Genomic DNA, 25,985 nt, shown 5'->3' on the forward strand with positions numbered 1-25,985 from the left:
CTATCATGGAAACAGCCTGACCCTGATCCAAGCATTTTCCAAGTCCAGTGCATGCAATTCTACAGCTCAAGAACCGAAAGTTTTTCCTGCTTCCACAGACTTATAGGGACAACCATCCCAGTCGCAAGTATTCTATCACCTTGGTTAGCCAACTTCGTCCAAGATGACAGACACTTCTTCTAATTCATACCTTATAGACATTGGTTCCCCACCAAGAGAGGTGCTTCGATGCACCAGTATAGAATACGGCAAAGAATATGAGAATACCAGCTATAGCCACCGAGCAGTCCAACGCCGAGCTCAGAACAAAGTTGAAGCGGCGCCACCAGCGCTCCTTCCGGCGCTTGACTAGCACGCTAAAGAGAAGCCCGAACAAGGCCCAGCTGCCATAGTGAGTTTCCACTTCAAGCATCAACCATACATCCCGCTCACTGTAGATACAAGCTTGCCTGGGTGTATGCCACCAGCAACATCAAGATTCAAATTGACATCTTCTGCCGCATCATCGCCGGATACGTGTGGGAAGGAAAGGTTCTGGCCAACATCTGGTTCTTCAACGTTGGATATATTTCAGGCATCAAGGGACTGGCCTTTGCACAAGACCTGAAGCTCGGTATATACGGCAATGTTTGTGCCCGACCTATTCTCCTACAATTGTATCCGTCACTTTTCTGACATTGTTTGTTCAGATCCCCCCAAGAAGCCTCTTCCTAGTTCAGGTTGTTGGCCTCATCGTCGGTACTCTTGGCCAGGTTTCCGTCCTCAACTGGGCCCTGGATCATATCCCCAATGTCTGCAACCCAAAGACCTCACCCAACGGATTTACCTGCCCCTTTTCGCGCACTCACTTCAACAGTAGCATGGTCTGGGGAGCCCTTGGCCCCCGTCGGTTCTTCGAGGAGGGAGCACTGTATAGACCACTGCTCTGGTTCTTCCTCGTCGGCGCTGTTCTTCCAATTGTGGTGCACCTCTTGAGGAAGAGGGTCTTCCCGCAGGTCAAGTGGCTGTCCAAGATCCACGTACCCCTCTTCCTTGGTGGGCTTAACTACATTCCTCCCGCGTCGGGTACCAACTGGAATGAAGAAGATGGCGGATACCGCCATTGCAAATATGACTCCGTACCATCGCAGTTGAACTGGATAGTATTCGTGTGCGAACAGACCGACACCCAGGGCCACGAGAGCCGCCGCCCCGTACCACCATGCCGGGACTTCTTCGTACTGAGGCTGGAGTTTCTGGCGAGACGGTCCATCCTTGGCTGATAGGTCATGTCCGTCTCTGTGGAACGTTGTTCTAAAGGCGAGTGCGATCTCCTGGCGCTTTTCGAGGAAGAGCCAGACAAAGAGCGAAGAGATGGTGGCGAACGCAAGACCAAATGTGTTGAGGGCATAAGTGACAGGAAGATAGATCTGCGGTTTCTTGGTGTGAGGTCTTTGCCCCAGCATGGGAGAAACATTGAGATCCATGGAGGGGACTTACAGGAGAGTAGTCTTGGTATTTTTCGAGGTCGAATGCAAAACCATCACGCTTGTTAATTACCTTGGAGACGTTAAAGACCTGGCCCATATTGTCGTAGATCGAGTTACTCTGCATAGGCAGATATGCAGACCACCATGTGTTCGTGTAGTAGAGGGCTGGAGTGACGACATAGATCCAGAGCACGAGTGAACCCAGAACGTTGAGGATGGCCCAGGTTGGCACAACCAGAGGTGATCCGATGTAGGCGATCTGGCTCCCTAGCAAAGTGTCAGTAATCATGCCGTATTCACTCGGATAGGAAACCCTCACGTACAGTCAAAGGTGAAGGGCAAAAGCCCGATGCCGCTCTTCATACCAAAGATCTGGTTGACCACAGGGCTTTTCGGGGCTATCCAGCAAACCCAAGTGAAGTAGCCCAAGGCTGGGAAAAGAAAGTCTGGAAGCCAATACCAGCAAAAGGAGGCCATGAATGCCATGAGGAAGAATCGATAGCGGGAGACCGTTCTATGTTATTTCCGCTGTAAGCCTCTAGGGGTGTCAAATGAGAAGAGAAACTTACCCTTCCACTTCCTCCTTACGGGATGAGTGCAGCGCCGCGTTGAGAGCCGTGTTGCCCAAAACGCCAGGCCATACAAGGTCTTTCGGCTCAACTACAAGCGAACGGCCCAGTCCTGCTAGAGCGAAGCCATAGAGGATGGTGGTCAGCGTAGCGAGGAGCTCAAACCCCCAGCCGGCATGTAGGCCGTAAAAAACGCGCTGCTCGGTCAGGACATCAGCACTAAGACGGGTGAGGAAGCTTAGGTTTGCCAGGATGTAGATGAGCATATTTTCCTGTAAAAGGAATGTCAGATCAAGCCCTCTGAAAAGTTCTGCATCATTATTCCTTCTTCCATTGCTAGCTTCTACTCACCTTGTAGTTGAAGGGACCTGGGTTCAAGCTGTGGCGCTGGCCAAACACCGTGACGCCCCAGTCTGGGACGACGTACTGCCACGCCTTGCCAATGGGGTAGGCTAGGAACTGGATAGCCGATTGGGACAAGCTAACGGATGGGAAGCGCAGGGTGTAGAGGGTGTTGACACCGCTGCCCACGAGGCAGAAAGCGATACCAATAGTCCACATGCGGATGGTCAGGCATGGTAGACTTGGGTCATCGGGACGGAAGTCAACGCCTGCTGCGCTCAAGACCTCTTCAACAGATTTTCCTGCCAAGTAAATCAGTATCAGAGTCATTCAAGGTTTCATACAGCTTGAACTCCAGCCCTACCTGAAGATGTCTCTGTCCGAGCAAACTCTGGCTGCTCGCTACTCAAATCTGGTTCGGGGGAAGATTTCTCAACCACAGTCATCTTGAATAATAACGCGAGGGAATGTGCACTTTCTAGATGGCCGAGATGCTGATTGATCAGAATCAGATAAGATGGTGACCGAGGTCAAGATATCTATTCCCAAGATCCGCCAAGTCGGTACCACGGAAGAAGGGTCCCATCCACAAGGCTCGAGAACGGGATACGCCACATTCTGTGGGGGTCTAGTTTGGGGGCTTTTGTGTGCCGAATGGCCCGATGTTGAAGCATCAAGAGATTTGGTCATGTTCATGTAAGAGGGTGGAAGTCTTGTTGTATTTCTTGGCTCATGTAAGTGAACCAAGAAGGGTTCTAGGTATGCCAACACCGTTACGAGACAGCGTCTACCATTGGAGGGGGCAGGGGAAAGGATGGCATTGTCCAGGCGCGGCTGCGATTCTCGCCCTCGTCTTCTACTTCACAAGGCAAGAAACCACTCTGATCAAAGTCCCAAAACCCCAACTTCTTTAGACAGTCGGCCGATCGTTCGGAATGAAGCTGCCGTCTGCTCGGCACTGCCGTCAATTTCAAAGTGGAGCGGCCGCCAAAAGTGGATAATTCCTTTCCTCATCTTGACTAGAATTGAAGGAGGCCAAGACCCGAACAAGTGCCGTTGTTTCCGTCGCGTGCTATACGAACCAAAGCTGACCTTGCAACGAGGCGCAGCAACAAAGAAATCCACGCATCGAGCTGATTGCAGACTAGATTGGATGAGTTAAGCGATCCGAGTGGGATAAGATTAGATGGTTGTACCAAGTGAGGTTTGGAAATCTCGAGCGCGTTGTCCAACTTGTCTGTTTGTTTATCAATCTTACTATCCTAATCGGCCTAGATGACCAGCACGCCATCCTCTTTCTGTTTGTCATTGTCACAGCATGGACACCTTTGCGTGAAGAGTCGTTACATGTTCACTCGAGCCCTGAGGCTTGTCATATTAACAGACGAACGAACAGTTGTCTCACCCTTGATACGTTTCGCTTTTGATGATTCGATATTACCGGCCGATGAATCAATCCAAGCTAGCAGAGAGAGTGTGTGTGACTTCCAAGGCTGACAAGATTCTCGGTCTCCATTGCAGAGATAGCAATAGACTCAAGAGAATATATGGAAATCTTCTCATGCGGTGGCATCTCAAAAGGTTATGAGAGATTGTTGGGAAAGGTTCCGGACACATTCACAGAGCTCTTCAAGATTTCCTCTGGAAGCCACAGCTTTAAAATAATAAAATAAAAAAAGCCTTTGGTTTGGCAAGTCGTCTGCTCGATCTCGCATACCTTAGCTCTGTGGCTTTGTCGAGTGGCGCCTGTCAAGCCACAGGCGAATATCCACAGGTTGTAGTGAGGTACGGCGCATGTCGCTGAATGGTCGCTTATGCACGGTACAAAGGGAGAAAGCCCACTAAGGAACTCGCAGAGTACTTGACGCGGCTCAGTACTTGTGATTGGCTTAAAAGAATAGTCCGCCCCGTATCCAGCCCCGCTGTAGGGTACTTCTGCCACTTTTGCCGTTGGCGGAGAGTGCTATGTTAGAGGGCAACTTCAAGAGCACAACACAGGATAAACATGGAAGTTAATAAGCTGCCTCATTCGCGGTCCCCTCCCTTAGCTTTAGGATAAGCTGAATACCGATTTGACCAGGTTAAGTGGTTGAGATGCTCTGAAGACCATTTTGTGAACAAACAGTGATCGGTACCCACACGTTCAGATAGTGGATAAGTACCCAACGTGGCATTGGTCACGTGAGCTCCAAATATGATCCGATAAAAGATAAGATTGTCAAAACCCCGCAGGCACGTGATACGCTGGCTAACCTTCCACTTTTTTATCTCCACACCTAAAAGCGATCTCGCGATAGCCTCACTTCCTCCTCAAGGTAAACACAAGTCATACCGCAATGAAGAACCTCAATAACAGTAAGTTTCCACTAATATATGTCTTTTTGAAGCTGTTGCACTCTGACAAAGGCCTGGTTAGTGTTGCGATTAGTGCCTCTAATTGGTGCACTGAGATGATGCTAACCTGATCGTAATGAAAACGCAAGAAGGGTTAAAGACAGTGACTGTTATGCTAGTACTGCATGGATTTTGACGCGATACTTAGGGGATTTTTACTTAATGAGCTGTGTGAGAAGCAATAAGGGGCAGCGCAGATGCCACAACCAAGGCGCCAGCCAAATATATATTAATCCTGATTAAACTATAGATTCCCTAGCTGGCCTCTTATCTGTCCTCTCTGTCCAGACGACAATAATAACAAAACCAACTGCTAAAGAACACATCAAAGCCAAGATAGACATCCACCATCCAAAACCAATATTTGTTATGGCAACAGGCGACACGACGGTGCCAATAGCGGCCAGGATGTTGCGGACCAAGTTCAAATCAGCCACGACAGAAGCACCAACTCCCGGCTTGATATCGACAAGGAAGGGCATGATCGTCGTGGTGACGAGCATGAGTCCCAGTCCAAACAAGAAAGCACCAACCAGAGGGGCGACCCAGAATACCTTGTGCTCAACCAGCCACCCGTAGATGAGCAGTCCGGCCGGGACAAAGCCGACACCGTACCACACCGTCTTGATTCGCTCAACAGGGCGAAGCTCGCCATCATGGGCGAGCTGGTACTGGCGTAGCTTAGCGTCGCTCAACTTGCCACCGAGGATGCTCCCGATTGCGTATCCCAGACAGTTGCTGATATAGCAAAGGCCAATCTCAATGGCGGAGAAGTTGTAGGGCGGCGCCGAGTAAGCATAAGGGAGCGTTGTGTTAAAGCAGTAGAGACTGGCGAAGCAGATGCTCACGTAGGCGATGGTCAAGGCGATAGACGGCACCAGAAGGAGCTGCAACTTGGGCAGCGGAGCCAGTGCATCACGCTTGACCGTCTTGTACCACGACCTCTGCTCCTCCTGTTGGCCCTCGGCGGTCTTGACCAATGTCTCGGGCAGGCACAGCATAGTGAGCATGGCAGCACTAAAGGTAAAGATGGCCATGAAATACAAGTTTGAACGCCAGCCAAGCCATACTTGCAAGGCACCCCCAATGATTGGAGCGATCAGAGGCCCGATCAGAGTCCCCAGGTAAAACCACCCTAGGGCTGATCCACGCTCGGTCGAGATGTAGATGTCGCTGATAACACCAGCGCCAACGCTCTGGGCGGATGAGCAACCCAGCGCCTCGACAAGTCGAAATACGATGATCAGGGACAGCGAGTTGGAAACCGCACAAACGATAACGGCCGCCGTCGAGATGAGAAAACTTGCCACCAGCACAGGTCGGCGGCCGTACTCCTGGCTCAGGGTGCTCCACCACAATGGAGCAATCGCTAGGCCTAGGAGGAAGACAGTCGTAGTGAGGGCGACCTCGGTCTCCGTGGTGTGGAAGTAGTCCACCAGGGTTGCAAAGGATGGGAAGAGGATGCATGAGGCAAAGGGTGCTGTGAAGGCCGACAGGGTGATGATGGCGACGATAGCACGCTTCTGCCATATGGAGTGACTCTTTGGGTCCTCAAGTTTTTGTACGAAGCAGAAGCGATCAAACCATGTTTGCGCTGGCTGCGTGCACTTCTCGGTGGATGTGGTTTCTGACATTGTTTGCGGTTCGTTCTGATTCCTTGAGGGATGATTAAGTATTATTAAGAAGTGAGGTGAAAGCTTGTTTGCGGTGAGACTGTTGTGAAAATAATAAAGAAATAACCCATACGTAAATGCCCATATATATATGAAGCCATGGTGAAATATTATCTGATATTAGATGAACCCGGGAATTCGGGTTTTCAGGATTCGGGACTTTCACCCGAAACGTTCGATGCAGCCACGCTGACTCGTCAAGCCACTGTACCCGGACCAAGGATCTATAACCAATACTGTTCAGAAGAGCGGGTAAATCGGCAGCATAAGCAGTTTGAAACTTGGCAGTTAGTACGATAAAGATAACTAAAGCCTGGGACTGGAAGCGCACTCTCGGCTTGTCCGTGTTATATCCACTGAGTACGAGGTTACTAATAAGCCACATTGCTGACGGATGCGGGATTTTCGTTCGGGAATATAACTACATATTAGCCTCTATTATATTCCCGACCACCTTTGACCTATAATCCCGATACCACCGACTCTAACCAACTCGTTCGACGCTGCAAAATGAACAAAAGCTGTGTCGGCTGTGCTAGCTCAAAGCTGCGATGCGATCTTGACACAAAGGGCTCACCCTGCTCGCGATGCATGGACAAACATTCGCCGTGTGTCAGGGCTGGACGCAAGAAGCGAACAAGCAAAAAGAGGGCGACCACAGCGACGACCATCATCAGCCCCGTTCCATCACCACAGACGAGCAGCCAGAATACCAACCCAACGCCGTTTCATGGGGAAAATGTCAACCTCCCGTTCCTCGATACACCGTCAGTGGGTGACATCGACTTATCCCAGCTTGTAGATATTGAAAGCATGTTTGACATGAGCGCTTGGACGTGGAGTCCGGAGGACATGGCATCTATACTCGGCGAGACCGACATGCCCCAGAGCCGTGGTTCATGGCCGGTATCCCCGGAAATCCCAGTAACAAGGGATGGATTCCTGTGCCCAGATACCTTCCGCCTCCCAGCCGACTATACTCTGGATTTTGACAGCCCCGAGATCATCCCGGTGCATCGGCTTGAGACGTTTGCGAGACTGTTCTTTTCTCGTTTCCATTCTTTTATACCTCTATTGCACATACCAACATTCTGTCTTGCCTCATCCGCTCCGGTCCTCGTTCGAACGATATGTTTCATCGGCGCTGGTTTTGACAGTGACCCATCATCTACATCGGACGCCAGGTTGATGTATGGATCCCTGCCTTCATTGCTCGCTAAATGCTGTCTCTTCTCCAATGGGACGTCGCCAACCTTTGAAGAGCTGCAGGCTTTGGTGCTACTGCAGTTTGCGACAGTGGCAAATGGTGGAAGTGCCGAGAGGGCTGCAGCGCGGCTTCTGCACCCTCTCCTCGTCGCGGCAATACGGCACGAAGGGCTCCTAAAGATCCACGGAGAATGCACCCGCGCGGTGCGGAATGCGCAGTTCTGGCAGCCATGGATCCAAAAAGAGCTGAGCAAGAGGGTACTCTGGGGCGTCTATGCCGTCGACTGCTACCAGTCGATACTCTGCGGCAGCAAACCCCTCCTCTCTCCGACAGACACGAGGGCGTCTTTTCCGTGCGACGATGAGAGCTGGACCGCTTGCTCAGCCTCTTTGTGGGCTGCACTTCCGGCGCAGGATCCGTCTAGCTGCTTCCTATCCTCGGTTAAGGATTTGATGATGGGTCAAGCCCCTGCCAAGTCAAACATGACCATGTTTGGCATGAATCTGCTTATCCTGGCTGTGAACGCGTTGCTACTCGAGGCCCAGACTTCAGTTTTACCAGTTGACACTACTGCCCTGGACCAAGCGTTGCAGACATGGTTTACATCTTGGGAACAGTTTCGAGGACAGCCTCACATTCGCCCTGTTGGAACAACAAGCTCCAATATCATCTCAAATAGTTTGTCATTATATTATTTGGCAGTTCACTTTTTGAGAAATGGACGTCCCGTCCTTGATAATCAGGCTTATCTAGAAGCGTCTACTGACTCTAGGAACCCTCTCATAGTTAGAGAACAGGCGTATCAAGAGGAGATGACGCGGTGCGTTGAGCGAATTCTTGGCGACTTCCAGGAGGTGTGAGAGCTGGATATTAATTGCATTACCGAGATCAAAAGAAAGAACATAGAACATTGGACAATTGACATACTTGGCCGCACACCCTTAGATGCCAGACCAACATGACATCCATTCATCTTCATGAAGCTATCTATTCACTCAGCTATCCCCATCAAGGGCCGGCTTCGACTGTAAGAAAGAACACAATAGAATAAGACTACCTTGCTAAGAAGTGGAACCGGTCTATTTCTTATTGATATTGCCAGGTAAGTAATACTCAAGGCACTACCAATTTACTCCTCGGACAGTGAAGTGGACAATGGCTTTGTTGCCTTGAGGGTAAATATGACGGCGCTGTTTTCCTCCTCCGTGTCATTCCATTTCAACGAGTACACTCCTTCGACGTCCGAGGGGATTCCCTGCCACAGAGAAACCAGCCCTCCATCGATGGATGCAAATGCAATCGCACCATAGAAGGAGAATCCATCAGTGACGAAATTAGAAGTTCCGTTGCTTGTAGCATTGACGAGTTGAACGTCGTGAGATGTTGCGGTGGTGCTGGGGATGGCGAAGGTGAGGTTGGACCAGGTTGGCTGAGAATCGTCGGCCAGGGCAGTGGTGTTCGGGGAGCAGGACCACTGGCCGTCGTGAGACTCAACTGTTGAGCTTGTTAGACTTGATGCGTTCTGACAAGTATTGTGTAGGCTTTGGTGTATGACTTACGGATGATAGGAGCAGCCTGGACATCGTCTAGTAGTGAAGGCTCGCCGGCGTAGACGTGTTCTACGATATGGATCAGCGAGGGAATCGGACTGAACAGGTATACCTACCTCCATCGGAGAACAGAACTAGGCCACCAACATCCTCGCCATAGGCATAGAGCTGGAACGGCCCGTCCGGCGTTGCCGCATTGGCACAGGCAACGGGCGAGGCGGCAGCCAAGGACAAAAGAAGGAACTCTGTGACACGCATTGTTGTTTGCTTGCAGAAGTGAAGAAGTAGAAGTCCAAGAGGGAATGTCAGTAAGTATGTGGATTCTGGATGAGGGCATAGAGGCGGCACAAGAATGGTTAAAATAAGTTCTGCTCGCAAGTTCTCCCATCTCTCATCTATCGTACCCTAGCAGAAGCCCCTAATTCAAACCCAGATCCCGTCATCTCTCAGCCCCAGTGCCCCACACACATACTACGTTACAGCGACTGTGCGACTGAGTAGGCGCAGCCCGAGTCATTGGAAAACTATAGCATAGTGGCTATAATCTTGAATAGGCTTGCCAAGAGGAATAAACGCCGGCTTGCCGCTGAAGACGCAATAGACGCGTAAGCATTTGGTGGGAGGCCCAAGTTTCTAACACGGACGTACCCCTTTACGATGTCACCTGGGCGCGTTGCATGCTGGGGTCTGTCTGATAGGGCATGGGTCCTTTTACACCCGAAGTTCTTCCCACGGCATATGTTTCACTGTATCATGGGTATTATCTAAGGTTGCTAGGATATATGTTTATTGAGTTTGAGGCCTCACCAGCAAAGTGACAATGCGGGAAGTAACACCAGATCCACCCCCACAAGCATTGCTTCGTCATCACATTACGCACCTGGACCCTGTCTCAGCCTTCAACGCGATTCAGGTCAACCTTGTTACGTGATAAGCCTCATTGTAATTGTATGATTGTAACTGGTCAATTTGCTTTGCATACCCACCAGCGTCACGATGTTGCGGCCTATGGTGCCTAGGCAGTCCATATAGGCAAGTCCGCCGACGATAATTCAAGTGTAGTATCACCGGCTTCAGCGTAAACCTACCGCGTACGTCGTATTCAGCCCTGTTTCAGTAGTTTGATCCCTATGATGCACTCCGTAGACGCAAATAGTCTGTGGGAAGGACTTGGTCAAGACTGAAGCAGCCTCACAACTCCAAGACGATCCAAGTACAAATGGCATACTTCTCGCTCGATAAATTCCAGAGACAAACACTATCTACACTTCAATCACGGTCAAGAACTGTAAAGAGATTTTACACTGCCTCTGCGACAGTGTTCCAGCGGTGCTGTGTCAACCCAGTCTCTCTACTTTCCTGGGTTTCCGTTCTTTGAAGCATCGTCTCATACTTTCTTTTGATTTATCAACTCCCTCATTCTTTTCTCAAATTTCATAACTCATCATGCATTATCTTTTACATATTGCTTTGGCCGCGGCAAAGCTGGCTTCAGCCCTTCCCAATTCCAACCACCTTCAGCATGCTCACCTACACCGTCGTGCGGCCTGTGAGGGCAACACTGCCACCACCCGCTCTGAATGGTGTGATCTGGACATCTCAACAGACTACTGGACCGAGCCTGTCGACACTGGTGTCACTAGGGAATACTGGCTCGATATAAGCGACGTGACGGTCTCCCCAGATGGCCGATCACGATCTGCTATGGCCATCAATGGCAGCATCCCTGGTCCTACGTTATTTGCCGACTGGGGAGACAATGTGGTTATCCACGTTACCAACTCGCTTACGACATCACTGAACGGCACCTCTCTCCACTGGCACGGCATTCGACAGAATTATACCAATCAGCACGATGGAGTTCCCGCAATTACCCAATGTCCTCTTGCTGTGGGGGACTCTATTACCTATTCATGGAAGGCAACGCAGTACGGCACCAGCTGGTACCATTCTCACTTTGCCCTCCAAGCCTACCAGGGGGTCTTTGGCGGTCTGATTATCAACGGACCCGCCACAGCTAACTACGACGAGGACTTGGGTGTGGTGTTCTTGAATGACTGGGACCTCCAGACAGTTGATGAGCTCTACCCGTCCGCTGAACTGAATGGCCCTCCAGAACTTGAGAATGGGCTCATAAACGGCACCAATGTCTACACCGACGAGGATGGCAACGAAACCGGCAGCCGATTCAACGTGACTTTCGAGCAGGGAAAGACATACCGCATGAGACTTGTTAACGCAGCCGTCGATACGCACTACAAGTTTTCCATCGATAATCACACTCTTACTGTCATCTCTGGTGATCTTGTGCCCGTTGAGCCTTATACAGCTACTCACGTGGATGTGGGAATGGGTAAGCCAAATTGACATAGCTCATACCTCTCAACTTCATTGCTCACACACTTCTGTTCTAGGTCAACGCGTCGATGTGGTTGTCACAGCTGATCAGGCTTCTTCTGGTAGCTTCTGGTTGCGGGCTATCCCCCAGTCCGCGTGCTCTGACATCACCAACGGCGACAATGTTCGCGGTATTGTATACTACGGAGACAGCACCGCGACCCCAGAGACGACGGGCTATGATTACACGGATAGCTGTGATGATGAAGCGCCCAACATGGTGCCCGCTGTCGCAAAGAATGTCGAGGCGGCAAACTGGAGCGACTTTGAGGATGCGGCCGTTGGGCGTAACACTGCAGGGCTCTTCAAGTGGACGCTCAACAGCACCTCGTTCCTGGTCGATTGGGCAGAGCCAACCCTCGAGTCCATCCTGGGTGGGGTGACCGAGTACACCACCCAGAATGCCGTTATAGAGTTCCCCAGTTTGCAGTGGGTGTACCTGGTTGTCCAGACGGCGATCCCTGTCCCGCATCCGATCCACTTGCATGGCCACGACTTCTTCATCCTGGCTCAAGGAACCGGCACTTACGACTCCTCGACTGTAACCCTGAACACGGAAAACCCCCCTCGCCGAGACACAGCCATGCTGCCGGCGTCGGGATACCTCGTCATGGCATGGGAGACCGACAACCCTGGCGCGTGGCTCATGCACTGCCACATCGGGTGGCACGTGTCTGAGGGCTTTGCATTGCAGTTTATCGAGCGGGTGGATGAGATTCCCGGAATCACCCAAGAGGATCTCTTATCAGACGTGTGCACCGAGTGGGCTGCGCATAGTGAGGAAAATAGCATTGTCCAGCATGACTCTGGTGTGTAGGCGTAGAACCAACCGCTTTTTCATTATTGTTGTTTGCAATGATGACAAGAGGCTCTCAACCACAATAGCAAAGATAGAGTTATTAATACATGTCGGCATCAAAACCCAATATCATAAAACACCATAATGGAACCGACCACAGCACCAAAGAACATAGGCTTTAGACATTACTAGCATCTAGATGACCCAAATGACCTAAAATACCATGATGTTATTACAACAGTAAAGATAAGAGGCACCTTTGATAGCCTCTATTGCAGTGGCTTTTGCTTCTGATACGAGTTTCTCTTTATGCTGTGAGCAATATATAAGTTATGTGATCTTATTTACATGGCCATTAATAATACGAGAACTTGGAGAAATCAATTATGAATAACCTTGTCTCTGTTCTGCATCCTGAATCTGTCCAACCCAGCTGAGTCTGTACTTAACATTCAGCTCTGCAACAGGCGTTGATTCCAAAGGCATTGTGTCGTCCAATGTCCCGCCTTGAATAAATACTTGATCATCCGGAGCCGGTGAGTTTCCCGTAAGGCCTGCGAAAATGGGGCTGCCACAGGTGGGACAAAAATGAAGCCAAAGTTTAAAGCCTTCATCGAAGTGTTTGGCTTGGTATACTTTTAACTCCCCACTTTGTAGAGTAAAGGCTGAAGAGGGAATTGTCACATTGTGAGAGGTTGATCCGCCAGTGATTTTGCGACAGACACGACAGTGGCATAACAAAGGCTGTCATCGACCGGTCAGCATAGGGATTGACGGTATTGGTTATAACTGGCATTATTGCTATCTCACCTCGGCCGCTTGTTCGTCGGAGATGTCTATTGCATAGCGGACGGTACCACATAAACAGCTGCCGTGTAACATTATGATGGAGGCCTATTTGGCTAATGAAATTTATCCTTGAAGAAGAACGATTGTAATTGAAACCGCAGGGGGTGTTGTCTGTCCACTTGAAGGAGGATAAGGTGCTTGCAAACTAGGCGTCTAAAGCACATTTTTATACTTGGCAGAATCTGGGGGCTTTCGATTGGTGCGGTGCCGCTTGCGTAGTATCCGCAATGAAGGGTATTAACAACCCTGGAAGTCATGGTACATCATGCGAATCGGAGTAAAGAACACAGGAAAGACCTCTGTGATGTAAGCGGAGCGGCATGCTCAAGTTCGGCCGAATCCTGCATACAGAGCTCCAGATTTGCGGGCTATTGCAAGTATATCCTGGCCAATTGGAACTTTGACTCCCAGGATACAGTGGAAGGTCTAAACTTAATGGCTGGGTTTGTATTGACTAATGAAAACCTTAAAAAGATGACCTTCGAAGCGAGTGAGGCGGTAGGCGACCGTAAAAAAAAACATGAGACACCAAGGTGATTTTCTCGGAGCGTCTTATGAAGCGGAAGTCCGATATGATATAGTTTCCACTGCTGATGGCAAACATATCTGGCGATATCACTAATCCAGAAAGAGCTGTTGCTACCAGGAATTTGAGCGACAAGTTGGGGCTCTGGGGTTGGAGAGGACGAATCTAAGGAGTATACACGCCCCTGGTCGGGTGTAGTAAGGGGGAAATGTCTATTTGAACGCGTAAAGATAGTTTCAAAAAGGATTCCTCGTGGAGACACAAAGAATAGTCGAGAGTTCGATGCCTCCCGTTGAAGAACTGGAACTGTGGAAGCAATGGCCGTAGCGGCAGAAACGACCAAGAACTCAGAAAGCCACATGGTGTTGGGAGCAACGCAGAATGGAAGTGAGAGGAAAGAATAGTCATCTACTATCAGAGAGCACAGGGACAACTCTTGAGTACTGCCTCATGGTCATACCAACTGGGATAGCGTCCTGGGAAATGACAAAATGAACAGGAGAGGGGGATTGGGCATTATTTCTTCTCCTACTGCGCGAGATTGGATCACCCTTGTATGATACAAGAACCCCCAAAGTGGACTTGACCGTGGAACTCTCGCTCCACTCGCCGTCATGTCTCCGGACGGAACCTCAAAACATCGGCGCTCCGGCCTTCCTATCTCCGTGTCCATCCACAGGGTCCAGGGGGGCACATCTTAGATTTTTGATCCACCGTATCGCATCTCGGCTAGACCTTGGTTCGTCCGTGCAAATGATTCCACCTTAGCCAGAGAGTGACGTGTCAACGGAACCAGGAACTACCGCGGTGAGTGTCTGACGGTTCGTTAGTGAAGGCAAGGGTCGTAGCCACTACGCTACACCTATGAGCACGGGATTGCTCTACCAGATCTCCGAGGGGTAGTGAAGCTGTCGATTGGATCATTCGGGATTTTGTCTTTAAACGGACGGCTTGATGGAAGCTCAAGAAAAGGTGAATTCCTCTTCCCCTCACCAACCACGCAATGAACCCCATCCTCTTACGTATTCTACAACCCTTATATCATCGATTCCAACGCCTACCTGCATTCCTGCTTCATCATGACTGCAGTCCAAGTATCTTGAGCCTCCCCCCTTCGCAATTCCGGCATCTACCGCAACCTCCCAGGGAACATCAGGGGCTTGATGCCACCCTAATCCTACACTATGCCGGCTATGCTGTGGGCAGTGGATGAAGTGGTGAAAGACCCATCTCACTCTCCATCCCTTACATTGGAGCAGCGGTCACGTTGCGAAAGATCAAACCCTTCTCACTGATCAAGTCTCCTACATTCTTGACTCAAGTTAATTCTTCGATAAACAACCTACTTCTTCCCGAGAACACGACATTTCAGCGCCATGTGCCTCCTACTCACAACGACTGAATCGGGCAACCACTGAACAGCTCGAACTCCCTGGAGTCTGGTGTCGGGTAAAGCTTTTGGAGTTCGCTCAATTTTGGAGCAGCCGAGCTGCGTATAGAGGTAAGGATGATGAAGGTCGCAACCGACGGAGCCCCCAAGCAAGAAGAGAACATCCTAGAAGTCAAGTTATCTATATTCTAACGCAGGTATCTCAGCAAAGCCCGGGCTTTACGGTGTTGTGCAGCATTGGGTTTCAATGTTATGATGTGTCTCTTCATTTGTTCTTTGATCGAGTGCACGACGGGTACATCATCAAAAAATAGAAAGGGCCAGGCTTTAACTGTGTCAAAACCACAATATCAACACATCATAGGATCATATCTCAATGCTAACACAGTAAGTGTCTTTTTAGTATTGCCGCTAGCTAGGTAGCAGACTCATACCTAGCTGTGTAACTTCTCTAACCCTCGTATGAGAGACTAGAGAGAACCCCTCCTTTGATTAGCAACATTTTGAACACAGTACTGGAAGTTGAGATATAGGGTAACATCAATGGGTATCCGCAGCTGCACCATTGTGCGTGTGGATTCGGCGCTGGCTGGAATGGGCTCCCTCCTGGTCTAACATGGGCTTCCGTAGTGAGATACACACTTCCCTATTACGGTTCGAATCTTTGGGGACAAGGCTAGTCCAGACCACTTGGAGGGAGGCCAGTCGATCCAGTCCAACATTAGATAGGCATATGGACTCAGATATGTAGGGTAAATGGGCAGAGGCAGAGGCAGAGGCAGAGGCACTCGGCAACATCCCTTTCACTTGACAGTTTCATCAACATCCGTAGTAAACCCCGGTCAATCGTCATTCACTCCTGAGTACTAAGTAATTTACAAAACACCTTAAAGATTCCCCCTTCTCCCCTTCTTTTCTCTTGGTGTGCTTGACAATCAAGTTCTATTATATGTGCCCTCTGATCCCGTGTTTCTAATCCGCGCAAAGTCAAACCAATGAACATGAAATACAAGGCTCGGCCCTTAGACCCTAGCGAGAGTCATTGAAAATTGTACAAGCTTCCTCCACAAAACCCAGTTTAGTTCTTGCCATCTCCACCGACAACTTGTGTGGTGACATATGGCAAAGGCTCACCAGGCTTGACCCAGTCAGCATGGTGCCTAACAGAGCTCAGCTCATGAGAATTGTCACTTACGTTAGCGTCGATAGAGTCATCGGAGTAAGGACGCCAGAAGTCCTTCTTGCCCTGGAAAAGTCGGGTGAGCCATCCAGGGAGGATGCCTCCAGGGATGCGCCATGTCCAGGGGTCCTTCTCCTTCTTGTTGACGGCAGTCAGCTTGCCCATAGAGGCCTTCTCAATAGCCCAGACCAGGACCTGAATGAGGATGTAGCTGCAAATGCCGGCGATCAAACCATCGGCAATGGAGTAGGTGAAGGGCATGATGGCGATAGTTAGGAACGCAGGGACAGCATCGCCCATGTATCGCCAGTTAATATCGACGACGGCTCGCATCATCATTGAACCAATCATGATCAAGACGCAGCCTGTTGCCCAGGGGGGAATCGAGGCGAAGATAGGGGCAAAGAAGACGGAAATAAAGAAACAAAAACCGGTGACCATGGCTGTGATGCCTGTTCGGCCGCCTTCACCGATGCCTGCTCCGCTCTCAATGAAGGCTGTGACAGGAGACGTGCCAAAAACAGCACCGATAGTGATGGAAATGGAGTCCACAAGATAAGCGGTAGCAGAGCCCTCAAAATCTTGAGTGTGCTCATCAATGAGATTGGCAAACCGGGCCATCGAGTAAAGAGTGCCAGTGCAGTCGAGGATATCAACATAGAGGAATGTAATCAATGCACGACCGAATTGACCGCTGTACTGACTGACATCCCACTTTTGCACAGCAAGAATTCGCTTGATGGGATGAAAGTTGACAACCTTCTTGAAGAAGTCGAACGAGTCATCTCCGACCGGAGTATAAGGGAATGCCGTGATGGAGGTGCCACGAGGCCAAGAGCAGACCGACACAAGAACGATGCCGATCAGGATAGCTCCCTTGACGCGGAACATGGTGAGAATAACCGTGAGGATACCACCACAGAAGATACCCAGCCACATGGTAGGGTTTTGCATCTTGTGAGAGCCAGGACATGTGCCATCTTCCAGCTTGTCGGCAGGAGAGCAGCCGGCGAGTTCAAGAGGGGTAGAGACAGCGCCAGTGATCAGACCGATACCCTCGCTGTAGGTGAGGCCAATGAGTGTCAAGAAGAGACCGATGCCAGCGCCGGTCGCAAGCTTGATTGACCTTGGGATAGCACGGGCAAGCCATTGTCGAAGACCGAGGATGGTAAGGCCAAAGAAAATGAGACCCTCAACAAAGATGGCCGTCATGGCAACCTCGTAAGGAACCGTTCCCGAGCCATGGAAGCCGACGACCTAGGTGGTTAGATGTTGGCGAGAGCACAAAGTAAAAGGGAAAAGACTTACATCGTACGCGAGGTACGCGTTCAGACCCATTCCGCAGCTAATTCCGACAGGCCTGGGCATGTAGTTAGCTATGAATGATCTGGCGCATCGCATTGCGCATGGGGACTAACATGTTGGCGAGAGCACCGAGGAAGAAAGTCGACAGGGCCGAGATCGCAGCAGTAGCAGTTACCAGATCGCGCTTGACCTCATTCTTGCAGAGGAGGTAGTCTGTGTTCTCGGCGCAGATGGGGTCCTCGGGAGTCGAGTCGCAGACGCAGGTACCTCCGCTATCGGACACGATGCTCGAGTTGACAGCCAGGATGTACGCCATCGCGAAGAAAGAAATGATGCCGGCTCGGATCTCGGTGAGGAAGCGGGAGCCATGTCGCTCACGAGGCTATCTCTCGGTCAGTGTCGTTCCTGTGTGCTGTCTCTTGGTCAACTCACATGGCCAGAACCCTCCAGTTGGAACCAGTAGCCAAAGCGACTGCTGGCCACGCCATCGTTGATTCGGGCTATCCAAGTCATGATTTGGATGCGTCGAGTCGTAGTATTAATTGGCCTCAAAAAAAGAAAGCAGAAAAGAGGGAGAGAAAAGACAAACAAGAAGAAAGAGACCGCCGTAGGGGAAAATGACAGCACTCCCAATTGCACTGGTTTATAAAAGAGAGCCAAACGACCAAGAAAGATAACAAAGAGGCGAAGGGGGCGATAACGGGTCGCAATCTTGAGCCAGGAAGGTTGCAGAAAGTTTTCTACCTACCTATACAGGCGACACACAGATTACCCCGGACCCAACACGCATGAGTTGGATTCGCGGAACGTCTGAGCCTACGGGCTTTGGGAACCATTGGGGAGTGCTTCGCCGTCTTGGCCTTTCTTGGTAAATTGCTCCGTTGACGGACTGGGCTTACATGGGAAGGCTTGGCTGTCACATAATCGTGTCTGATATGATAGCGCAAGGCGAATAACCGTGCATTAGACCAAGAATAGTAAGGTCGTTGGCAGCAAGGTTTCGGAGCGCTTTGACGGGCTCGGTTCTAGAAGAGGCAAAAAGGACGATGAGACTAGCTAATAAAGCCCCGAGGGTCTAGAAGAGACTGGCTTGCTCGTTAGCTGTCACGAATTATACCCCTCCATCAAAAGGTCGCATTGTCCGTCGGTTCCGCGCTGATCCAGGGTCCTGAAGCTACGGAACATCTGGCCGAGCACTGGAAATTACCCACCCACCATGACCCCCCTGTCGGATGCAGCCCGTGCTCCTTATGGTTAAATGCACCCACTGAATGGATCGCTTGCAGCCTCCAAATCCTCTTATCCGGCCGGGGAGGGGGGGATGCCACCCCATCGGTTCGAATCCTCGACAGGTGGCGCAAGCCACAACGCGTGGACGAGACGCCAACGGTCAGGAACTGATAAAGGCAGTTGAGAATGCGCTGATTAATTACATGCATGTCCATGTCCATTTGTGACTGACGTTTCAAGTTGTGAGACTGAAGCTTGACGTGCCCATTTGTTCAAATCCCCTCCAGTTTGTCCATCCACCTTGCTTGCTTACGGGTGCTTTGCTATGTTGGATTCCATCGTCGAGTAGCCCAGTTGGCGCTTCTTTTCCCTCTCTTATTGACAATGTCGGCTCCGTCGGATCACGTTTTACTACGGCCATTTAACGATGTGACAAAATGGGCCAAATGTGCTTTATTGCAAGCGGATGGATCTTTGGGCGATGACTACCAACAAGTTCCCCTCAGTCGATCATCGCAATCGCTCTTGAGAGAAGGAGAACGGGCTTTGCGACGTCTGACACCTCTACTTGAGAAGCCATCCCCTCAATTGAGCGATTTTCTCAGAGATCTCACATTGCGCAACAGTACGAGGCACAATTTCTCAACTTCGAGGTTCCGGTTCACACTAACAGTAGAACAGATGATGTTGTGAGTCAAGTTCGGTCAATCGACATTTTGCTCTACGACTTTGAGGACTTTATTGAACCTCAAACATATGACAAGGCCAAGTTTGATGAGCTGCAAGCGGCGACCAAAGAGCTGGCCATCACTCTGGTAGAAAGAATTACTAGGTTCACAACCAAATCGGCGCTGGATTTGCCATCGCCACCATCACAGTTTCCACCTCTTCCTCCACTTCCTCCTCTCCCCGATATACCCAGACCGGGCTCTCAACTGTCATCACGTCCCTCAACCAGCCTTTCAACCTCTGGTCCTAATTTTGGTCGGGCCCAGAGAAGGCCCTCTCTTACTCGCGGAGGAGAGCAACGTGATGAATCCCGCGCTCCCCCACGGCCACCCAGGCCCGTTGGCTATTTTGCATCACCATCTCCAATCTCACCAAGCTCATTATCATCACCCAATTCGCTGCCTTTCTCGAATCAATCAACCATTCCCGAGCAGGAAAAGGCAACATATGACTATGTCCAAGCTCATCAACGTCAAATGAGTGCTTCAGAGTCGCTTGCCAACGGTTTGCAAGGATTGGACATTCGGGAAATGACTCCTCCAAGCTCCGTAGCACTATCTCCAAGATCAACCACCTACCAGAGCTCATTGAACCCGAGCGCCAGAGGTTCCAGCGGTTACACCTACGAAGATACTCCGCCGCCATCTGTGATTGCTGAGCTCGCTTCTGAACAGGACTGGGCATCCGCCATTGACCATCAGCCGTCCGCTATCCCGCGCAGCTTGGGCTCACTACCACCCCATCTTGAGGGCCGTGCAACAAGGTTCGCAGATTACCAGGATTCGAAGCAATATCCGTACACGAATGAAGTTCAAGTGGAGCATCATCGATCGTCAATTGTGACCCAGGGATCTGGACCATCGATTCGATCAGATGCAAGCGGCGGGTCAGGCGTAAGAGCTGCGTCAATAGCTTCGGGCGCAACAAACAAGACAGACTCGGCATCGGTAAAGGGCCTACAATCCCCACGAATCACCCCGTGCGACATTGGACCAGATAGTTCCATTTCCATGTTGGGAGGATTCTGTAAAGGAGCTCGAGCCTTTGCTGCTGGAGGCCCTGGGCAAGCTATCAGGAAGGTCGGCGGTGCTTCAGACAGCACAGCGAGAGCTGGGGAGCAATATTCACCCGAAATGCTCTTCGGATCAATGTTGGCTACTTCGACTGAAGCCTACGCGGAACCTACGGCACAATGCATCCATTGCGAGTACAAGACTCCGTACTCGCATCTGCTTCAGGACATGGATCAAGATCGTAAGTACCCCACCAACCAGGTTGAACATGAGATTGAAATCTAACACATGCTCAGCACTGGCCAGCCAACAAGCCAGGGGAGTCGTTTACCGATCTCGCTTCCTCTACAAATCTCACATTGCAGTTCGAAACATCAATTCCGTCTACTTTGCTTGCCTCTTTTGCGATAAAGCCAAGGCTACGATGCGGGAGGGCGACGCGACCGTATTCCAGACAGTTGACCTTCTCCTCCGCCACATTTCTCGACACCCTCGGCCATTGCCGCACATCCCGGGACTTGTCGTCGCTTATGAGGACGTCGAGATAAGCACCAGATCACGCCAAGATTACGATTTATTCTTTCCCAATTCTGCCCCTCCCACTCCATATGTTGGGTTTCCGGCCAGTGAAGCGGATAGAATCGCATGTCTCCCTGTTGCGAGGGCGAACAAAGACCACATTCGCCGACGTAACGAGAGGCCACAGGCGAGGCCCGATTCCGTGTCAGAAGTTTTACAGTTTATGGCAGGGGCAAGGATAGTTGGCGTCGAGTACCCGGAGAAGTGGGCTGGCAAATGGTGTCAGGGGTGGCATGATGGGGCTTTTGGGACGTTTCCAAGCAAGATTATTGACTTGGAGCTCCCACAGCATGTGAACCCCGCATCATTGCCACGATCTCCTAGAACAGGAGTGGCTAGATGGAAGTTTGAGGCAAAGTCAAAACGAGCTGGCTGGTTAACGTTTGGGAAAGGCAACACCATCTACAACCTTGCTTGTGAGTATTCCTCGTCTGGTAATCTAATGCAGAGTATCGCTAACAACTCCTAGGGGAGGACCCGCATGCTTGGTTCTGGAGTGGTTCGGATGCCAACGGAGAGTATGGAATCTTTCCCAAGTCTCACATCTCGATAGAGTCCGTGCAGGATGGGTCTCTAGGAGATACGGGTCAAAGACATGTTGTCAAGGAGAAGTCTCGGTTTAGGGGTCTTTTTGGTAGGTAAGCCTAGATATATGAGTGATTTTTTGATGATTCTGGAGGGTCCATGCGGTTATTGAATGATGGACCTTTTTATTTTTTTTTACTAGGTAGATCACGGATAAGGGTAGGCCATTAGTTATGGCTTAAAAGCAGGTTATTTAGGATGGATTTCAAAAGGGTTGTAGATCAAGTGTGTATAATCATAACTTCAGAGGAGATTTGGTAAAGACGATTGCCGCACTCGCTTGAATCATTCATCTTCCAGTTCTAACTGTTTCCGGACCTACCCCAGAGTCGTGACAAGGAAGTCAATGCCTGCGTTGAATTGGGTAGGTCGTTTAGGCCTTGGCACATGCGCAATGGTCCGGGGAGACAGAAAGGCAGGCCATGATCGGCCCGAGCATGAATAGTCCCCAGACTAAGACCAAGGGAGGTCTTAATAAGCTCCGGATGCTACATATAAAAGCACTAACGTGGGGATTTGAACCAGGGGCTAAGGTTAGTTGCACCAATGTTGTTCTCGGAGACGGCATAAGGACGGCCCGATGGACTCGCTGTTGCGTTCAGGCAGGCACATCGGGGACACGGAGCATCGTAGTTGGTCCATGGGTCAGATTTATTGTTGAAGGATCACATCATTGGAGGCGCACTTTCAAGGACAAGGTGAGTTGCCGTCTCATGCCAAGGTAGTTCTCAGGGGTAAACACAAAATTCGGTAATGTAGTACTCATTCGGCGAGAGCGCGATTTAACCATTTGAAGTAACACTCCCCAAGGCCTGCTATTTCTCTTCTATTCTGCTCTTGAGGTGCTTGAGAATGAAGTTCCGTTATACTTGCCTGTCTCGTCCCGTGTGGTCAAAAAGCTCTCCGGCGGGCCCAAGTACGATTCTCTTACACCCCCAAGATCAACCACAATCTTCTGAATAACAATGTTGGGAAGCAGCGTCCAGATCCGAAGACTGTATGCTCCCTCTCGAGGAACATCAAACGAAGTGGTTGTGTAGTTCCCATGTAGCCCCCAAACAGCATTTGCCACAGCATATCCCCATCCATCCGGCATGTTCCCACCAATGTTGGGTCCGATGGGTTGCACGACCGTAGGCTCGGGCTGTTTCCGGCCCGAAGGCCAAAGCGCTATAGCGTACTCCAGGGGATTGTTGTCGCCGAGGTAATTGGCTGCTGGAGACATGAAAATCGTGACATTGGTCTGAGAATGGTTGCTGAAGAGGTACATATCGTACGTCAGAGCAGGGCCTTGACCGATATCAAGCTTTTCCGTATCGAGAGGGAAGAGACCAACACCGGCAGAGGTACGGCCGTAGTTTTCAATAGTGTGGTACTTGAGAGACTCGTCACTGTCATCTCTGTAGAAAATGTCTTGGTAGTTTTGCGCCTCGATGGAAACGTGCCCGTCCGACTCGATGAATCCCTTAAAGTCACCAGGAACTTCACGGTTGATGATCGTTGCGACGACACGTGGTTCTTGACCAGCATACTTCTCGAAACCACGGCAGTTACTAGTGAAATTGATGAATACCTCAGTGGTACTTGGGGCACTCGGAGCATTGTCCCAGTCGACTGTGATGTAGATACGAGTATCAGTGCCGTTGTCACCACCAACCGTTCCGTTGGACTCCGATAGTTGGACATATTTCTCCTTTGTAGAAGCAAACCAGTTGCAGGCTTTATTTCCCCGGTGGAATACGTCGAGGTAACGGAATTGAGCACCAAAAGGCTCCAAGGGCGGAAGTGGTAAACTGTTGGTCGACAGAGGGTGCCATCGGCTGTCACCCTGGATGGTGGCATTGGACCCTTCAACCCCAATACCGTACTGCCCACCGAGGGAGGGAAATACGTCTTGGACGAATCGTAGATCCGGAAGGGTGTTTCTCATTGGCTGTTGCCAGTAGCCATCGTATCCAAGATGAGTTTCTGCGACAGGTTAATTCGTCTTCTCTGGACAAGCGATAAAAGACTTACGGTCGAGCATATGTGCCCATTTCCCATCAAGTACTTCGTCCCATCTCTGGGTGAGATTTGAGTCATCATACATGAGATCCACACTCTCCCAGATCACGTCATTGGCAGAGTTGCGTTTCTGCCCTGCGTAAAGCTGATTCCTTACTCCATTGATCTGGATCTTGTGGACAATCTCGCCTCCAAGAACAGGATGAAGCAACATCTCAAAGAAGGCAGCCTTGTACTCCTCACCTAGTGCATTGTAGATGGCTTGCGTGTCCATCTTGAGTGTGGCCCACTGCTCCAGAACAGATTCAGCCTCGAGATAATTGATAACTGAATAGACGTGTGGCTCGACAAGTTCAAACTTGCGGCGGGCAGCATACATTCCGTATCGAGTCACGATGTCGGTAACGTCGTCAGCATGTTTTTCACCAAACTCTCTCTCAGCCCAAGCATGGATCCACTTGGTCGTCCCGTCGATGCCCCAGCGTTCAGTGTCGTAGGCAAGATCGAGAAAGTGGCTGATGGGAAGTTCCTTTGGTTTGAGATCACCAACGTTGACGATCCAGATCCGCCTTGCATTGCGGTGGTAGGCAAGAAGCATCTGCTCGGCTGTCTTCTCGAGCTGAATAGTGTTGATCCACTTGTAGTTCCTCGGATCTCCAACGTAATCGAAGTGATAGTAAACTCCAGCACCACCAGCTCGGTCAGTCTCGTTCTTGAGAGGAAGCCGACGAATATTGCCCCAGTTGTCGTCTGCCCAAAGAAGAGTGATGTCTTCTGGTACGACGAGGCCACGTTCTTGATAGGATTGGACCTCTTTGTACAGACACCAAAGAGATGGTACATCTGACACGTTGTCAATGCCCAATCCCTCCTCAATGATAGTACGTTGGTTATCCACAAGAGTCTCTAGCATCTTGACAATGGCTTCAATTCCCAGGTTCCCTTCGATGGCAGTGTCACCTGTGCCTCGCATAGCCATGGTGAACAAGCTATTCCGGGCATAGGGCTTGGCCCGCTCAACGCCGTAGCGGAAGTATTCATCAATGGTCTTGTTGTTGGTATTGTACTGCCACTCGCCCTTATAAAAGGTTCGGAACTCATTTTGAGCTCGCATCAGTGGCTCCGTGTGAGAACCGCCGAGGACAATCTCGTAGGCGTCAAAGGTGGGTTGGTTCAGCGGATCGTCGACGTAGACCATACTTCCCCAGAGAGCTGGCCAGATGTAGTTTGCCCGAAGTCTGAGCAGGAGCTCCGAGACGAGAGCGTAGAAATGGTGATTGTACGGAGCGGCATCATTCCAAGTCGCCTCCCATTGTGAGCTATCAAGCCCGTCAGCATTAAGTAAAGTCAACGTGATCTTTTTACTCACCCAACCCAGCTGGATAGTCCTGGCTGTTCATCATTCAAAAATATGCCGCGGTACTTGACTGAAGGTGAGCCCTGGACTTTCGGCCCTGGCAGAGCGTAGATATTGTCTCGTCGACGGACTGGGACATCAGCCCACCAGTACCACGGACTGACGCCGATTTGCTCGCTAATGTCGTATATGCCGTAGATGGTGCCTCTTGGGTCACTACCAACTACAACAAGTGCTCGTGCTGTGCCGTTCATGGGATCCTCGATCAGCTGGCTGACAAACGATTCCCATTTTCCTTCAATTTTGCTGACGTCAATTCTCCCGTCCTCAATGAGCTTGTCTATAGCTTCTGAGTGGCCAATGGTTCCGACGATGATGACTGTGTTGGCGGGATCAGGACTCTGATACTTTGGGCCTGAGAATGATTCCTCATCAAGCGTCCGATACTGATTCACAATGTTAGCTGAACATCCCCAAACGCTTTGTCAACACTCACGTGGGTGTTGTTTTTGGGATCCACTGGCTCAAATGTGTACTTTGCCGGAGAAGCGTCAGTGTCGCCGTTGCTGAGAGTGAAATTGGTTCCAGTAACGCGACCAAAATCCACGGCGAGGTCTCCCGCGGCTCGAATGACGCCCCAGTAATCATCCTTAGATACCCTAATCTGACCAGTCGTGATGCTTCCTCCAAAGATCTGGAAGGAATCATCTGAACTGTTGAAGGATATGATCGGCTCTTGTCCCAAAGCAACGACATTGGACGTCAAGCCGAAGAGGCTGACCAGCCATAGTGGGAGTATCTTCATGACGAACGTGCAATAAGGCCAGCAGCCCAGTGT

General features: G+C 50.5%; 9 protein-coding genes across 9 annotated transcripts; 3 read left to right on the plus strand and 6 right to left on the minus strand.

Moving 5' to 3' along the window:
- Window positions 1–66: 66 nt before the first annotated feature.
- On the minus strand, window positions 67–2,710 carry NECHADRAFT_39200 (uncharacterized protein; the record flags this gene model as incomplete). The annotated part of the gene is made up of 8 exons (XM_003045633.1): window positions 67–132; window positions 191–449; window positions 517–671; window positions 849–1,409; window positions 1,480–1,736; window positions 1,793–1,983; window positions 2,039–2,310; window positions 2,390–2,710. 8 exons carry the CDS (start codon window positions 2,708–2,710, stop codon window positions 67–69), a joined length of 2,082 nt encoding a protein of 693 aa, XP_003045679.1.
- A 2,375-nt stretch (window positions 2,711–5,085) lies between these two features.
- NECHADRAFT_14001 (uncharacterized protein) lies at window positions 5,086–6,357 on the minus strand (the record flags this gene model as incomplete). Its single annotated transcript, XM_003045634.1, has 1 exon — window positions 5,086–6,357. A coding segment is annotated over one exon (1,272 nt), but the record flags the coding sequence as incomplete, so codon positions are not given.
- A 600-nt stretch (window positions 6,358–6,957) lies between these two features.
- On the plus strand, window positions 6,958–8,514 carry NECHADRAFT_79729 (uncharacterized protein; the record flags this gene model as incomplete). The annotated part of the gene is made up of 2 exons (XM_003045507.1): window positions 6,958–8,332; window positions 8,441–8,514. 2 exons carry the CDS (start codon window positions 6,958–6,960, stop codon window positions 8,512–8,514), a joined length of 1,449 nt encoding a protein of 482 aa, XP_003045553.1.
- A 269-nt stretch (window positions 8,515–8,783) lies between these two features.
- Window positions 8,784–9,462, minus strand: NECHADRAFT_106083 (uncharacterized protein; the record flags this gene model as incomplete). The annotated part of the gene is made up of 3 exons (XM_003045635.1): window positions 8,784–9,148; window positions 9,214–9,273; window positions 9,321–9,462. 3 exons carry the CDS (start codon window positions 9,460–9,462, stop codon window positions 8,784–8,786), a joined length of 567 nt encoding a protein of 188 aa, XP_003045681.1.
- Window positions 9,463–10,423: 961 nt separating this feature from the next.
- NECHADRAFT_93139 (uncharacterized protein) lies at window positions 10,424–12,418 on the plus strand (the record flags this gene model as incomplete). Its single annotated transcript, XM_003045508.1, has 3 exons — window positions 10,424–10,573; window positions 10,726–11,557; window positions 11,619–12,418. The coding sequence occupies 3 exons, from the start codon at window positions 10,424–10,426 to the stop codon at window positions 12,416–12,418; spliced, it is 1,782 nt and encodes a 593-aa protein (XP_003045554.1).
- A 366-nt stretch (window positions 12,419–12,784) lies between these two features.
- NECHADRAFT_39406 (uncharacterized protein) lies at window positions 12,785–13,282 on the minus strand (the record flags this gene model as incomplete). The annotated part of the gene is made up of 2 exons (XM_003045636.1): window positions 12,785–13,144; window positions 13,211–13,282. 2 exons carry the CDS (start codon window positions 13,280–13,282, stop codon window positions 12,785–12,787), a joined length of 432 nt encoding a protein of 143 aa, XP_003045682.1.
- A 2,961-nt stretch (window positions 13,283–16,243) lies between these two features.
- On the minus strand, window positions 16,244–18,163 carry NECHADRAFT_79732 (uncharacterized protein; the record flags this gene model as incomplete). The annotated part of the gene is made up of 5 exons (XM_003045637.1): window positions 16,244–16,303; window positions 16,361–17,602; window positions 17,654–17,705; window positions 17,764–18,032; window positions 18,083–18,163. The coding sequence occupies 5 exons, from the start codon at window positions 18,161–18,163 to the stop codon at window positions 16,244–16,246; spliced, it is 1,704 nt and encodes a 567-aa protein (XP_003045683.1).
- A 1,101-nt stretch (window positions 18,164–19,264) lies between these two features.
- On the plus strand, window positions 19,265–21,932 carry NECHADRAFT_79733 (uncharacterized protein; the record flags this gene model as incomplete). The annotated part of the gene is made up of 5 exons (XM_003045509.1): window positions 19,265–19,505; window positions 19,562–20,863; window positions 20,919–21,617; window positions 21,671–21,839; window positions 21,929–21,932. 5 exons carry the CDS (start codon window positions 19,265–19,267, stop codon window positions 21,930–21,932), a joined length of 2,415 nt encoding a protein of 804 aa, XP_003045555.1.
- A 680-nt stretch (window positions 21,933–22,612) lies between these two features.
- NECHADRAFT_39598 (uncharacterized protein) lies at window positions 22,613–25,952 on the minus strand (the record flags this gene model as incomplete). The annotated part of the gene is made up of 4 exons (XM_003045638.1): window positions 22,613–23,754; window positions 23,803–25,109; window positions 25,160–25,593; window positions 25,644–25,952. 4 exons carry the CDS (start codon window positions 25,950–25,952, stop codon window positions 22,613–22,615), a joined length of 3,192 nt encoding a protein of 1,063 aa, XP_003045684.1.
- Between the last annotated feature and the right edge of the window lie 33 nt (window positions 25,953–25,985).

The sequence above is a fragment of the Fusarium vanettenii genome (genome assembly GCF_000151355.1).
Source record: "Fusarium vanettenii 77-13-4 chromosome 4 genomic scaffold NECHAsca_19_chr4_3_0, whole genome shotgun sequence".
Taxonomy (NCBI): Eukaryota; Fungi; Ascomycota; class Sordariomycetes; order Hypocreales; family Nectriaceae; genus Fusarium; species Fusarium vanettenii.